Source organism: Brachyistius frenatus, unplaced genomic scaffold (assembly GCF_029030835.1).
Source record: "Brachyistius frenatus isolate BFR_SWC_R1_liver_20210118 unplaced genomic scaffold, ASM2903083v1 Contig_172, whole genome shotgun sequence".
In the NCBI taxonomy this organism is placed as follows: Eukaryota; Metazoa; Chordata; class Actinopteri; family Embiotocidae; genus Brachyistius; species Brachyistius frenatus.
Genome location: NW_027210771.1, coordinates 178,338 through 195,512, shown reverse-complemented (window position 1 = coordinate 195,512; position 17,175 = coordinate 178,338). Strand labels below are relative to the sequence as shown.

Sequence of the window (17,175 nt, the reverse complement as noted above, 5' to 3'; positions counted from 1 at the left end):
TTCTGATCCAAAACTAACAAACAGATCTGAAATGTCTTCAGGTCCAAATAAACACGTGGTTCTTTTGAGTAAATCATCATGTTAAAAATAATTAAAGACATGATGGAGGATGTTGTAACATGATAATTAACATGTTCATTTTTAAATCATTCATGTTATTAATTTCTCTGTTTGCTAAAAAATATATATCTACTGTTATATTTACTGAATTTATAATTTTTAAACCATTTTTATCAGAACAAGAATAATCGGACTAAACTAAAGAAGGTGTTAAAAATACATGCAGATATAATAAAATTAATTCTTTCATTTTTAAGGTTCTTCAACTGAAGACAGACCACAGAGGACAATCCTGCCCCCCTGTGGTCACAACCAGATGTTCACCCTGAACACAATTAATGGAGGAGAGGAACCAGTGAGCTGTGGTTAAAAGGAAATACAGTATACACAGAACACCATCATACGAGACATAAGTGAAGTTAAATGCAAATTAATTAATGTTGTCTTTATTATATAACTAGAAATCTTTAAGTTTTAAACTCTGAACTCTCCCTCTGACCAGGAAGATGATGGATGGATGGATGATGGATGATGGATGAATGGATGATGACTAACTACTGACTGACTTCTGACTAGCTGCTGACTAACTAGGTTTTTGGTTGTTTGTATATAATATATATATAATATATATAGATATACTGTATACTGTACTGTATATACTGTATATACTGTGCATTTTATATTTTTTTACTGCTATTTTATTGCTTTCTATTATTCTATTATTATCTTATTGCTTCCTGTATGTTGCTGTAGCGAAAAAAAAATTCCCCTTGGGGATTAATAAAGTAACTACCTAACCTAACCAAACCTAACCTAACCTAACCTAACCTAACCTAACTAATGACTAACTGATGACTAACTGATGACTAGCTGCTGACTAACTAATGACAAACTTATGACTGACTGTTGACTAACTGATGACTAACTACTGACTGACTGCTGACTAGCTGCTGACTAACTAATGACTAACTGCTGACTGACTGTTGACTAACTGATGACTAACTACTGACTAACTAATGACTAGCTGATGACTAACTGCTGACTGACTGCTGACTAACTGTTGACTAACTGATGATTAACTACTGACTGACTGCTGACTAGCTGCTTACTAACTGATGACTAACTGTTGACTAGCTGCTGACTAACTAATGACTAACTGCTGACGAGCTGATGACTAACTGATAACTGATGATTAACTGCTGACTAACTGTTGACTAACTGATGACTAGCTGATGACTAACTGCTGACTAGCTGACTGACTAACTGATGACTAGCTAATAACTAACTGATGACTAACTGATGACTAACTGATGACTGACTAGCTGATGACTAACTGTTGACTAACTGATGACTAACTACTGACTGACTGCTGACTAGCTGCTGACTAACTAGGTTCTTGGTTGTTTGTATATAATATATATATATAATATATATAGATATATATACTGTACTGTATATACTGTGCATTTTATATTTTATATTTTTTACTGCTATTTTATTGCTTTCTATTAATCTATTATTATCTTATTGCTTCTGTATGCTGCTGTAGCGAAAACAATTTCTCCTTGGGGATTAATAAAGTAACTACCTAACCTAACCTAACCTAACCTAACCTAACCTAACTAATGACTAACTGCTGACTAGCTGATGACTAACTGCTGACTAACTGATGATTAACTGCTGACTAACTGATGACTAACTACTGACTGACTGCTGACTAGCTGATGACTAACTGATGATTAACTGCTGACTAACTGTTGACTAACTACTGACTGACTGCTGACTAGCTGCTGACTAACTAATGACCAACTGATGACTAACTGTTGACTGACTGCTGATTAACTGCTGATTAACTGATGACTAACTGATGACTAACTGATGACTAACTTATGACTAACTAATGACTGACTGCTGACTAGCTGCTGATTAACTAATGACTAACTGATGACTAACTGTTGACTGACTGCTGACTAACTGCTGATTAATTGCTGACTAACTTCTGATTAACTGATGACTAACTGATGATTAACTGCTGACTGACTGATGATTAACTGACGAGTAAACTGATGATTAACTGATGACTAACTGATGATTAACTGATGACTAACTGCATGAGTTCCTCTACGATGGACGAGTTGTCCATTTCTACTGACTGGAGGATATAAAACTAAATATCAAACATTAATATTCAGGGTCAGTTTAGTCATTGTCATTTATTTTAGTATTTAAAATATTCTGTTGAATCAACAATAAAACATAAAGTCAGACTTTTATAAAATATGAATAAATATTGATCTGAACTGAATCTTCTCTTCCTGTTTGTTGAGTTCAAGACGAACAACCTTTAATAAAGTGACCCTGCAGCTCATCCTGATGTTTTGCTGCTGTTTCATTTCCAGCTGTGAAGAACAGATGCGGTTTGATCTTCTTCCATCAGGAACATTTACAGCCTGAAACTTCCATTGAACACATTAACGAGAGGATGAAGTCTTTGATGGCGACGCTGCACACGCGGTTTCCATCCTCGCCGTGTTTTAAAAGCTTCTTCAGGAAATCAGCAGCAGCTGACGACCTTTAAACGCGTGTTATGAAGTAGTGTGTGTGTGATGTGTACAAGCGGTCTGACACAAAGCATGCTGGGTAGTTGTCATCCAATTAAGAGTCAACAAGTTTTAAATGAGCAGAACTTTAATGTTGTTTCTGTCACGTTGTAAAAACTGTGTTGGTGTTCTGATCCATCTCACGTTTCCTCAGATCATCTGGATCTGCTGCAGTGCCACATCTGCTCACCTGCACCAGGGAACACTGCAGGTTCCACCTCCACCTGTCCAACAGTCTGTCCAACAGCCTGTCCAGGTGTCTGTCCAACAGTCTGTCCCGGTGTCTATCCAACAGTCTCTCCAGGTGTCTGTCCACCAGTCTGTCCAGGTGTCTGTCCAACACCGAAAGTATTTAAGTTCACTTAATAAAAACTTTAAATGAACTGTTATCAGAGCGTACATGTGGGATGTAATCCAGATATTTAAGTTCTAAAAAAACTGTCAATTACTTGTCTTAATTTTCATAAAGTGTTTCTGGTAATTTAGTGCAATTCAACCCAAAAGTTATAAATAATGACATCAGTTAATGAACTATGTTTCACTCACCTAACACATTATTTACAACTATTACAATAAAAACTGTAGAAACTTTCAGTTTCTCTCAGATTGAAACTGAACGACTGAATACGAGATTGTCTTGGAAGAAGGCTGTACATTTAAAGATAAATAAGAAATTACAAGAAATTCTTACAGAAAATTAGACTTAAAAGAGGATCTAAAGGAGTGCTTGTAGTTTATTATTGATGGAATTTTTGCTTGTTGTGTCCGACCTGTTAAACATTTTCCACTGTGGCTGAGATCAGTCGCTGATGACGGAGTCGTGATGCAGCAGCTGGTGTTAATGAAGTCTATAAAGCTGCTGCGGTGGCAGAAACTCGGAGCCACATGTAGAAATGCAACAGAGACTCGGACGAAGGTGCAGCTGCAAGAGAAATGAACCTCCAGCAGAACAAATCTGGTTTTTATTTTCCAAAAGCTCTCTGTGAACGAGGCTTTGAAGCTCCGACTGAAAAACCTCCTCCAGGAACCTTCATGTTGGGATTTTTTATTTCACCACAAGATTGATGGTTTGAGCAGCTTTTGATATTTTAAGATTCTTATCAGGAGAGTAATTTGTCTAAATATATATTAAATTGAGAAGGATTCATCCCCTCGGGAGACTGACAGATAAACTACATGTTGGTCATTAAGTATCTTATGAGTAAAGTTGATCATTTCACCTCAAGGTGGTGCTATAGAGTTGGAGTGATCGAGTGTCCTTACTACCTCCTGTCATGACAATCTTCCAACTGGATTTAAAAACATTATGTTTAAGAGGTGGAGGAAGTATTGTGATTCAGAAAGCAGCAATTCTGCAATATGAAAGAATAAAGTTATAAATTATTTTTCATGTATCTCATTCAGAAAATGTCCAGTGTGAGCGTTATACTGAGTTATTACTACAGATAAATTCATGGTATGGCATCCATACTGCTGTGGACAAAACTGTAACCACACTCAACAAAAATATAAATGCAACACCTTTTTTTTTCTTCCATTTTTCATGATTGAGGAATTTGACTGATTCATTTTATTGTTTTATAAAATATTTGATCATTTTGAATTTGATGGCAGCAACACATCTCTATAAAGTTGTTACAGGTTCATGTTCACCACTGTGTTGCATCACCTCTTCTTTTAACAACACTGTAAACATTTGGGAACTGAGGAGAGCAGTTTCTGGAGTTTTGAAAGTGAAATGTGGTCCCATTCTTGCCTGATGTAGGATTTCAGTTCAGCGTCTCCTTTGTTGTATTTTTCATGTCATGATGCTCCAGATGTTTTCAATGATTGACAGGTCTGGACTGCAGGAGGTCAGTTTATCAGCGGACTCTTCTACTACGGAGCCATGCTGTTGGAATACGTGCAGAATGTGGTTGGACGTTGTTCTACTGAAGTAAACAGGTCTATATTTAGTCTTTCATGTTTACTTCCTGTTCTATTTTGACATCTCACCTTCTTGTCTCCTAACTTCCTGTCGTCTTCTTCCCACCTGTCTCTGATGGTCTTCTTGATTGTCTCCAGCTGTGTGATTACCCCGAGTAGAAAGTCTCCCTCCTCTGTCAGATCATCGTTGTTGGTGTCCACTCGTTGTTCCTGTGTTTCCCTGAGTTTGTTTTCTCGATCTTCCTTTCGTCATTCCCTCCTGGTACTTTTGGTAGATCTCCAGTTTACCTGTTTTTTTTAGCTTTTTAGTCCCATTCCTGAACATATGAAACAAGCTGGATGGTCCCTCTCCTCTTTAACCTGGAGAATGCAGCGTCCATGATTTCCAAACAGAATCTCAGATTGTGATCCATCAGACCTCAGGACAGTTTTCCACTTCACCTCAGTCCATCTTCAATGATCTCGGTCCAGAGAAGGCGGCGGTGTTTCTGATCATGTTTCTATCTGGTTTCTTCTTTGGAGTTTTAACCTGCATTTGTGGACGCAGCGATGAACTGTGTTCACAGACGATGGGTTTCACAAGTGTTCCTGAGCCCATGCAGTGATTTCCACTCCAGAATAGTGTTTTTAATGCAGTGCTGCCTGAGGGCCGAAGATCACCACCATCCAATAATAGTTCACGGCCACATGGATGTTAGGTTGAAGTATAACCATCTACCAAAACATCACGACACCATTGTGCATTTCAGATGTTAAAGAAAACCCACCTGGTCGCTACTGACCTGATGCACCCGCTCTGGTCTTGGACCTCCTGAAATACTCGTCCAGCTCGTTGCTTTCTGAAGGTTTCCGCTGCAGCTTCTAGAGTTTAACACAACGTTTAAAGAACTCCGTCTGCTCTCTGAACCCTCGTAGTCATCAGACCTCCAGTATTGATCAGGCTTGAAGCTGAGTGACATCACTATGAAAACAACTTCAGATCAAAGACTTGAGTTCATCACAGTTTAATAAAACTTTCTCAGAATACAAATTCAACTAAAGCTGTTAAGTTCCCTCCGTGAATACAATCTACAGAAACAACATATGAGTTTTGATCATTAACCTACAAAAATAAGTGTGGTATCGAAACCTCATCATGCAAACTAGAAGACACATTGAAGCAGGACTTGTATTGTTACTGCAGTCATATTAGTTAGTTATTAAATGTTTCAGTTAAAGCAGCTGAGAAACGATAAATGTGGAGCTGATCAACACTATGTTCAAACACTTCATCCCTTCAGAAGCGCTCATCTCAGCAGTGCAATCGACAGTTTCATACTAAACACAGACAACAACACTCACATGGCTAATAAATTAGACAAACAAACATGAAGCAGGAGGAGTTAATGCTGCGATGACCTCATCGCTCTGCACAGTAACAGCTTCTCTTGTAACAGCTTTATGAAACAACTTTAACTTTATATCATCCTGGAGCGAACAAACATCATAATTCATCTCATCTGTGGCTTCTCTGAACAATAAAAAACAGTTCTCAGGATGAACTTTGACCCACATTGTAAATGAATCAACATGTCCACAGCATCACGTCCATCATCTGGACCAGAGGTCCTCTTCCTCCATGAAGCTGCCTTCAGACAGCATGTTTGTCTCTGAGGAGGACAGAGAGGACGTTGAGGACAGGCTCGTCTTTGAATCACTGGACTTAGGAGTTATCGTCCGTCCTTCGTGCCATCAAGTCGATACCGTGAAGCCTGTAAATATCCCCACGTTACTGATCCTCCTTCAAAATAAAAGCTCCCCAGGATCACAGAGGATGAATCCGTGTTCATTGCACCACATTAAAATGAAGAAGCAGAGTGATCAGAACACGACTTGTGTTGTCGTGATGAACTCATGCCGTGCAGTCACCGTGTGGAAGTCGTCAACAGGACGTTGTTTTAGTTTGACAGACTTGTTCCACAGCAGCTTCTTCAAACAGTTAACTGATCAGGAAACCTTCCTGATTCAAAGGCAACAAAAACCACAAACACAAATATTTAATGACTACAGGAACTAGTTACTGGTTCTGAGTTCTAATGTGTCACCAGCTGGTTCTGGTCGCATGAACAGTGACTGGTGGTCCGACTCTCTTCTTACGCAGCTGGACTGAAGTGGTCAGAAAAGAAATCTGAATGAAACTAGTTTAAAACAGGCTGAAGCTGAACAGGTCGAAAAGGAAACCAGCTGCATCACAGTAACACTGTAACACTGTAATACTGTAACATTGTCGCACTGTAACACTGTCGCACTGTAACAGTCAAAGTGTTGCACTGTAACACTGTCGCATTGTAACACTGTAACAGTCACAATGTCGCACTGTCACATTGTCCCACTGTAACACAGTAACTCAGGATTCGTCTGCAACACAAAGAGGAAGAATGTAACACACACAGTCTACTGCAAACATGAGCTTAGAGACAGGAAGTAGAACCAGAGGATGCAGCTCTGATAGTGTAGAAACATGGTCTGCTGTCAGTGTGACCGTCTGACTGAACACACAACTGTCAGATTAAAACATTAAATTCAGTTATTACAAGTAAGATGAAGAAAAGCTGTGAGATTGTTTGATATTAAACCTCAAAAGTTAAAAACATGATTAGTGGTTGTGTGTCTGTCCTGATGTTAGTGGTTGTGTGTCTGTCCTGATGGTAGTGGTTGTGTGTCTGTCCTGATGTTAGTGGTTGTGTGTCTGTCCTGATGTTAGTGGTTGTGTGTCTGTCCTGATGTTAGTGGTTGTGTGTCTGTCCTGATGGTAGTGGTTGTGTGTCTGTCCTGATGGTAGTGGTTGTGTGTCTGTCCTGATGGTAGTGGTTGTGTGTCTGTCCTGATGTTAGTGGTTGTGTGTCTGTCCTGATGGTAGTGGTTGTGTGTCTGTCCTGATGTTAGTGGTTGTGTGTCTGTCCTGATGTTAGTGGTTGTGTGTCTGTCCTGATGTTAGTGGTTGTGTGTCTAATCAGCGCTGCAGGCTCACAGACAGACACGGTGAAGGAGTGGTCAACAGGAAGCATCACACAGTCACATCAGTACACACACTAACACACTAACACACTGAGAACAGGAAGGATGTTGTGGTTCTGAGTCCGAGCTGCAGGTCGGTCCTGATCACCGGCGGACAGACAGACATCCGAGACTCACTCAGTTCATGTCCAACAGCGCCGTCCTCCACCAGAGGACAGAAACACGTCCATCTCTGGAACAACGAGTGCTTCAGACGAGTCACAGAGAAACACTCAACGGGTCTTTGAAGAAATGTGCCCCCCCCCCCACACCTGATCACTGTTGATGTATGTAGTGGTTCCACTTTGAGCTCCAATGTCATCACTTTTCATTTCAACAGCACACCTGTTGTTTCTTCTTTGTCGCTACACTTGTGTTGCAGAGGAGGTGAAGGGAAAAGGGGGGGGGGTCACTGTGGGTGTGTCCTTAACAGGTGTGTCCAGGTGTGACGTCCAGGTGTGGAGTGCTGTTGGAGGGACGCTCAGGCCTCAGAGCTCAGGGAGGTCCGTGTTGGACTGGGAGGGAGGCGGGCTGCTGCACTGTGCTCTGTACGGAAACTGTAGTCATACTGACAGAGGCAGAAACACACCTTAGTACACAGAAACATCCCATAATACTGACAGAGGCAGAAACACACCTTAGTACACAGAAACATCCCATAATACTGACTGAAACATCCCATAATACTATACATCATCTGTAAACCATCCCAACCCCAGCTGAGGACAGCACTGCCCTCTGGTGGACACAGAGTGTAACTACAGGAACATTTAACTTGGAGAGAAGCAGCCATGTTTCCATGGCAACAGTAACACTGGCGAGTGTAATATCACAACTGATGATATGATACAAGGAACTAATTGATATGATAATAAGAACTAATTATATGATAATAAGAACTAATTATATGATAATTAGAAGTGATGATATGATAATAAGAAGTGATGATATGATAATTAGAAGTGATGATATAAGAAGTGATGATATGATAACTAGAAGTGATGAGATGATGATAAATGATTATATTATAATTAGAAGTGATGATAAGATAATAAGCGATGATATGATAATAAGTAATGATATGATAATTAGAAGTGATGATATGATAATAAGTGATGATATGATAATTGGAAGTGATGAGATGATGATAAGTGATTATATTATAATTAGAAGTGATATTATAATTAGAAGTGATGAGATGATGATAAGTGTTATATTATAATTAGAAGTAATGATATGATAATTAGAAGTGATGATATGATAATAAGAAGTGATGATATGATAAGTGATGATATGATAATAAGAAGTGATGATATTATAATTAAAAGTGATAAGATAATAGGTGATGCTATAATAAGTAATGATATAATTAAAAGTGATGTGATAAGTGATGATATGATAATTAGAAGTGATGATATAATAAGAAGTGATGATATTATAATTAAAAGTGATGATAAGATAATAGGTGATGATATGATAATAAATAATGATATGATAATAAGAAGTGATGATATGATAATTGGAACTGATGATATAATAAGAAGTGACGATATAATTAGAAGTGATGATATGATAACACGTGTGCTCACCTCCTTCTCTATCTCAGTGAGGGTCTTGATGGTGATGCCCATCAGATCCACCTGCTGCAGCTGAACACAGACATCATGGTGGTTAGTTACTATGATTTACACTCAAACAGCAGCATGTGTATCTATTGATCATGTTTATTGATGAGCAGGTTCACATGCTGCTCCTGTCAAACAGGAAGTGGTTCACACCAAACTTCAGTCCGATGGCAGACTTCATTCATATAAGGTGTACAGGGAGTCAGTATGGGGGGAAACAGTGCCACCTACAGGATGGAGTGTAAACAGGTGAATGCAACTTACATCAGAGGAGGCGCAGGCAAACTTCTCAGAGATCGTGAAGGGAACTCCATCCATCGCTGGAACACATTCAGAGAAAGCTCGAATGAACCAGCGTGTTTTATAAAAGAAATAGGAGAATGGCATTTACTGGAGACTAGAAGGAAGACGATGACCTCACAGAGGGAGGAGGAAGACGACACTGAAGATGTTTACATGACCACATCAGTGTGATATCATTACAACTATAAATGTTGTAAATGATCATCGTGATACAATTAAACACTGGAACATAAAACCTGCTGCTGCTGTGATGGAAAACAGACACAGGATTAACTAGGCCTGATAACTGCTATTAACTGGTAATAATTGTCATTAACTGGTAATAAATGGCAATAACTGCTATTAACTGGTAATAACGGCTATTAACTGTAATAACTGCTATTAACTGTAATAACTGCTATTAATTGGTAATAAAGGGTAGTAATTGGTATTAACTGGTAATAACTGCTATTAACTGGTAATAATTGGTATTAACTGGCCCTGACCTGAGATGGCGTACAGGTTGGAGTTCTGGTGTTCGTAGTCCGGTCGGGTCGTGTTCTTCCCTCTGAAACTGGCAGGGAGGGTCATGGAGATGTGTCTGGGAGGAACAAGCAGGAAAACCATTCTATATTTATAAGTAGCACCCTGAAACTCCCTTCTGAAGAATATATGAAAAATCGTCTGCAGTCAGATACAACCAGGAACAGCAGAATATTGGAAAAACAGAGGACATTACTTATTATAACAGAGATTTAACAGCTTTACGTTTCTCAGCTCTGCTCCAGACAACCTCCCTCCTCTCTTTATGTCACCATGGCAACAATCAGATGCTGTTCTCTGTTTTCCAGCTGGGAGCATCACTGTGGTCTGAAGACAGAGCTGCTTTCAGGATGTTTAAGAAGCGTGAACGTCCTGGTTTCAGAGCCTCACATGAACACTCATCATCATCATCATCATCATCATCATCATCACCATCACCAGAGAGATGACATTATAAGCAGAGGGAACGTACTTGGGCATGGGAGCGGTGGAGATGGAGACAGGGCTGGAGGAGGAGTTGACGTTGTGGATGTTGTTGGTGGTGGGTGTGTGAGCGGCGTCCTGGGCCCGGGGGACGTTCCCCATGCGGTACCAGATCCCCATGTTGTTCAGCTCTCTGTCAAACAATCACAGAACCAATGAGCAGCAATCTGAGAAGACATCCAGAGATGGAGGAGAGAAGTGGCCTGAATGACGTCTTCCATTACTGTGAGAAAAATCAAGCTGCTTTAAAACCCATGTCGACCCCACAGATCTGCAGGCAGTGAAACCGCCCAGACTCCAGAACCGACCCTGACCTTTGACCTGCTCACCCTATGAAGGTGTACTGAGGCGGCGCCTGCTTGGAGCGTCCCAGGATGCGGATGTCACAGATGGCGGCCTCAGTGGAGTCCCGGGGAATAAACTTGATACACAGTCGTCTCTTCCTGAAGGCCTGCTCCTCTGAGGACACAACACACACTCACTGTCAGCAAATACACACTGACAGACACACCATGATGACACAACACACACTCACTGTCAGTAAATACACACTGATGGTTGGATGGTGTCGGCCATGTTTCCTGCTCTGGTTCAGGACTTACGGGTGTCGACGGTCTCCTGGATGGGGATGAAGCCCACCGGCAGAGTATCCTTGATGTCAATCAGCTTCATGTCCACCAGGACGTTTCCTAAATGACTCTGGAGAATGAAGGACACAGAGGAGGGGATGGATGATGAGGACGGACATGACGGGGACACAGAGGACCAAATGAAAAAGATGTGAATGAAGCCGGATGTGACTCTGACTTCATGTTGTTGGTTGGTGCATCGACTTACATTTTCTTTGGAGAAAACCCTGGTGAAGCAGAGGTAGCGAGTCACCTTGGATTTGAAGAGGCCATCTTTCCACAGGTCAGCATCCAGCCCGTCTGTTGTCGTGGAGACCTGGAGGCAGGAGGAAGCAGAGGTCATCACAATTGGACAACAGTGCCTGCAGGTCACGGGACTCCTCTCTGGTTAAATGTTGTGTGTTAATGTTAATGAGCTGGTAGTGAGCTGGTTGTGAGGTGGTTGTGAAGTGGTAGTGAAGTGGTTGTGAGGTGGTTGTGAAGTGGTAGTGAAGTGGTAGTGAAGTGGTTGTGAGGTGGTTGTGAGCTGGTAGTGAGCTGGTAGTGAGCTGGTTGTGAGCTGGTTGTGAGCTAGTTGTGAGCTGGTTGTGAGCTGGTTGTGAGCTGGTTGTGAGCTGGTTGTGAGCTGGTAGTGAAGTGGTTGTGATGTGGTTGTGAGCTGGTTGTGAGGTGGTAGTGAGCTGGTTGTGAGCTGGTTGTGAGCTGGTTACCACATCGTATCCAGTGGGCGCCCGGTTCCTGGAGGCCACCACGCCCACCCCAGTGATCGGGTCCATTGGCATCTCTGGCAGAGCTTCAGACAGGTCTCGAACTTCAGGCATCTTTAAAGAGTTCTGCAACAAAACCCACTGGGACAAGTTACCTTCTCTGGAAGGAGGAGAACGGGAGAATATAATATATAATACAAAAAATAAAACTAGCTTAGATAAAAGCTGCACTTTAAACTACTTCACACATCAGACACCAACACACAACGCACACATCAGACACCAACACACACATCACACACTCAACACACACATCAGACACCAATACACACATCAGATACCAACACACACACATCAGACACCAACACACACATCACACACTCAACACACACATCAGACACCAACACACACATCACACACTCAACACACACATCACACACTCAACACACACATCAGACACCAACATCCAACACACACATCACACACTCAACACACACATCAGACACCAACACACACACACATCACACACTCAACACACACATCAGACACCAACACACACATCACACACTCAACACACACATCAGACACTCAACACACACATCAGACATTCAACACACACACATCACACTCAACACACACATCAGACACCAACACACACACATCACACACTCAACACACACTCAACACACACATCAGACACCAACACACACATCAGACACTCAACACACACATCACACACATCACACACTCATCAGACACTCAACACACACATCAGATACCAACACACACATCACACACTCAACACACACATCACACACTCAACACACACATCAGACACTCAACACACACATCACACACTCAACACACACATCAGACACCAACACACATCAGACACCAACACACAATACTTCAATAATAGATCATAACCGACACCAATAATATGTCATTAATAGATCATAACTAGCACCAATAATACGTCATTAATAGATCATAACTAGCACCAATAATACGTCATTAATAGATCATAACCGACACCAATAATACGTCATTAATAGATCATAACTAGCACCAATAATACGTCATTAATAGATCATAACTAGCACCAATAATACGTCATTAATAGATCATCACTAACACCAATAATACGTCATTAATAGATCATCACTAGCACCAATAATACGTCATTAATAGATCATCACTAACACCAATAATACACATCAATAATAATACAATAACACCAATAATAATAGATCATCACTAACACCAATAATACGTCATTAATAGATCATAACTAACACCAATAATACGTCATTAATAGATCATCAATAACACCAATAATACGTCATTAATAGATCATCAATAACACCAATAATACGTCATTAATAGATCATTAACACCAATAATACGTCATTAATAGATCATCAATAACACCAATAATACGTCATTAATAGATCATCACTAACACCAATAATACGTCATTAATAGATCATAACTAGCACACCAATAATACGTCATTAATAGATCATAACTAATACGTCACCAATAATACGTCATTAATAGATCATCACTAACACCAATAATACGTCATTAATAGATCATAACTAACACCAATAATACGTCATTAATAGATCATTAATAGATCATCAGTAACACCAATAATACGTCATTAATAGATCATCACTAACACCAATAATACGTCATTAATAGATCATCACTAACACCAATAATACGTCATTAATAGATCATAACTAGCACCAATAATACGTCATTAATAGATCATCACTAACACCAATAATACGTCATTAATAGATCATCACTAACACCAATAATACGTCATTAATAGATCATCAATAACACCAATAATACGTCATTAATAGATCATCAATAACACCAATAATACGTCATTAATAGATCATAACACACCAATACGTCATTAATAGATCACAATAACAATAATACGTCATTAATAGATCATCACTAACACCAATAATACGTCATTAATAGATCATCAATAACACCAATAATACGTCATTAATAGATCATAACTAGCACCAATAATACGTCATTAATAGATCATCAATAACACCAATAATACGTCATTAATAGATCATCACTAACACCAATAATACGTCATTAATAGATCATAACTAACACCAATAATACGTCATTAATAGATCATCAATAACACCAATAATACGTCATTAATAGATCATCAATAACACCAATAATACGTCATTAATAGATCATCACTAACACCAATAATACGTCATTAATAGATCATAACTAACACCAATAATACGTCATTAATAGATCATCACTAACACCAATAATACGTCATTAATAGATCATCACTAACACCAATAATACGTCATTAATAGATCATCACTAACACCAATAATACGTCATTAATAGATCATAACTAGCACCAATAATACGTCATTAATAGATCATCACTAACACCAATAATACGTCATTAATAGATCATCAATAACACCAATAATACGTCATTAATAGATCATCAATAACACCAATAATACGTCATTAATAGATCATCACTAACACCAATAATACGTCATTAATAGATCATAACTAACACCAATAATACGTCATTAATAGATCATCAATAACACCAATAATACGTCATTAATAGATCATAAATAACACCAATAATACGTCATTAATAGATCATCAATAACACCAATAATACGTCATTAATAGATCATAAATAACTTTAATACCGTCCGGCAACTGTTGCTACATGTTAGCAATAGCTTAGCTTTGCGACACAATTAAGAAGACCGTCCGTTAGCATGCTAGGTGTTAGCATCCCGTTGGAGAACGTCCTCTGACGGATCATCTAAGAGCTCATAAAACACATCAGTCATTAATAAAACACATCAGAGTCATTAATAAAATACATCAGAGTCATTAATAAAACACATCAGAGTCATTAATAAAACACATCAGTCGTCGCGTCCCGCAGTTACAGACAAAAGAAGCTCTGCAGACTACAGGAGCTGCTAACAGGAGCTAGCTAGCTGGGTGTCACTCACCTGACGAGGCGGGCCGTTGGATCGGACCGGACCGCTGGATCGGACCGGGCCGCTGGATCGGACCGAGCTCCGGCTGTGTTCCTCCGGACTCTCCGTTCTCACTCCGGGTCACAGCTTCGGGGGGAACCTGAACTAAACCGTACAAATCAAAGCAGTCTGAACCGTGAACGGCTCCGTGTTTGCATAGTGTTTGGCTGCGGGAGGTGTCCGGAGGGGAGGAGGCCGTCAGAGGAGCTGCTGAACCGGGGAGGAGGGTGGGGTGTCGGGGCAGCCGCACCGCCTCCTCCTCCTCCTCCTCCTTCTTCTTTGGATTTTTGTCGGCGGGTGGCGACCAGCTTATAAAGCATTACCGCCCCCTACTGGACTGGAGTGTAGTGAGTGACTCATATTTGTTAATTATTAAAACTGAACACCACGTTTTATGACATATTTTGAAACCTGTATCATATTGTTGATAACAATGATACATGAAACACCAACAACAGAGATAGATACAATAATGATATCCTGTTTACAGAAAGGTAAACTTAAATTACTGAACAAAAATCACATAAGCACCAGAATTTGAATTAAAATAAATCTGTATAATAAAACAAGACAAGTTGAAAAGATTAAAAAAAAAATCTTAAAAAGTTAAATGTTTAGGAGTTGTTATCATACAGGAGACCAGCCTCCTCCTGAGGGTGCAGCCAGATATACATATCAATAATGATTTGTTTATTTTTATTTATTTATTAACACTTTTTTGATGTCTTTGCAGTTTACTTTCATAATAATTGATAATAACAATCCGTCACATCTGAGTGTAACTCAGTGGATCCAAAAACAGAAAACATCAGGAACTAAGTGAGACGGATGAACTGAGCACATCACATGACGTCTGACAAAAGAAGATTCAAATACAAATATAATGAAAATACAACAATGATTGTGACAGTAAGATCATTTTTTCATTTAATTGGAGATCATCAGTGTGAACATGTGTTCAGTGTGTCTCCTCTTGGGACGCCGACCACATCCGTCCCTGAAGACTCTCTGTCCTTCAGAACAGTTCTAGATGGTCCAGCTCTAGAACTGCACACCAGAACATCAGAGATCACCGGGCTCGTATTAGTGAACAGATCCAGAACCTCGCTGTACTGACTGATGATCCTTCCTTCTGTGTGTTTGGACCTTATCAACCACCGCTGCTCTGAACCTTCTCCCAGAGTAGCGGTGCATCTGACTGTGACCTCTGACCCCGGTGGGTCTGGTTCTGGACCCACCTGGAGGAGGTACCGCTGCATCCATTATCACATGAAGAGACAATGTCCTCTCCACCTGTTGGACTGTCCCCTCCACAGCGTCCTCCTGTCCAGGACTCTCTCATCCATCTGTCCTACTCATATTTGACGTTATGTTGCATCCAGAAAATCATCAGCTGCTCCCTCAGTGAAGAAACTGGACTTGATCACAAACGTTTCTCGTCTATACGTCACGTTACCTGCAGTCCAGCACCTCTTCTGGCACCGGCCCGATGCCCACTGGGTCAGGTTGTAGACGACAAGAGAGGAACCGTTCCTCCTGCTGACAGGTTGTCGCCACACGTCCTCTGAGGACCTCCTGAGGATGGAGGACTGATCTTCACCCACACACCTGGAGATCAGACAGGAGGAGGCTGAAGTGGGAGGAGCTGAGAGGAGTTCTGAGAGGAGCTGTGAGAGGAGCTGTGAAAGGAGTTCTGAGAGGAGCTGTGAGAAATAAAAACTGTTTCCAACAATAATCTCTCCCTGCTGCAGGAGGACGACTGCCTTCAACCTGTCACTGAGTTTTCTTCTGTTGTCAGACTCTGACTGCATGTTGGTGAAGGACGTTAATGATCGCTGACTGATAATTAATCCTTCATCTTCATGCTGAAGGAAAGGACAGTTATCTTTTGATGAATGTCTTTTCCTTTGTGTTGGAGATGTAATAAACTTTACAGCATCTGGATGATCCAAGCAGGCCTTCACACCTGCACTCCTAGTTGACATGCAACGTGATGGAATTAAAGACTCACATCAAATAAATAAATCATCATAAAAATAAATGTTCATATTAAATACATTTTAATACGACAGGATAGGATAGCATCCTGAGGATTAATGAGATGTTTGGTAAAAACAGCTAACATGAAGTCATTTGATCGTTGTTCAACAATAATATGATATTTCTGTGTATTTATATTGTTGTCGTCAAAAGACGGTTCAGTC

The 17,175-nt window shown here is 40.2% G+C and overlaps 1 protein-coding gene across 2 annotated transcripts; it reads right to left on the bottom strand.

The window, feature by feature from the left end:
• Positions 1-5,574: 5,574 nt before the first annotated feature.
• mvb12ba (multivesicular body subunit 12Ba) lies at positions 5,575-15,245 on the bottom strand. 2 transcript variants are annotated; one of them, XM_069717312.1, is made up of 10 exons: positions 14,945-15,245; positions 11,895-12,051; positions 11,393-11,500; positions 11,158-11,254; positions 10,885-11,014; positions 10,545-10,688; positions 10,036-10,130; positions 9,512-9,567; positions 9,212-9,271; positions 5,575-8,190 (listed from the first exon to the last, which is right to left on the bottom strand). In XM_069717312.1, the coding sequence occupies exons 2-10, from the start codon at positions 12,003-12,005 to the stop codon at positions 8,104-8,106; spliced, it is 888 nt and encodes a 295-aa protein (XP_069573413.1). In that variant the 5' UTR covers positions 12,006-12,051; positions 14,945-15,245; the 3' UTR covers positions 5,575-8,103. The 2 variants fall into 2 exon arrangements, with proteins under 2 accessions (XP_069573413.1, XP_069573412.1); XM_069717311.1 differs by having other exon boundaries at positions 11,895-12,017.
• Positions 15,246-17,175: the final 1,930 nt, after the last annotated feature.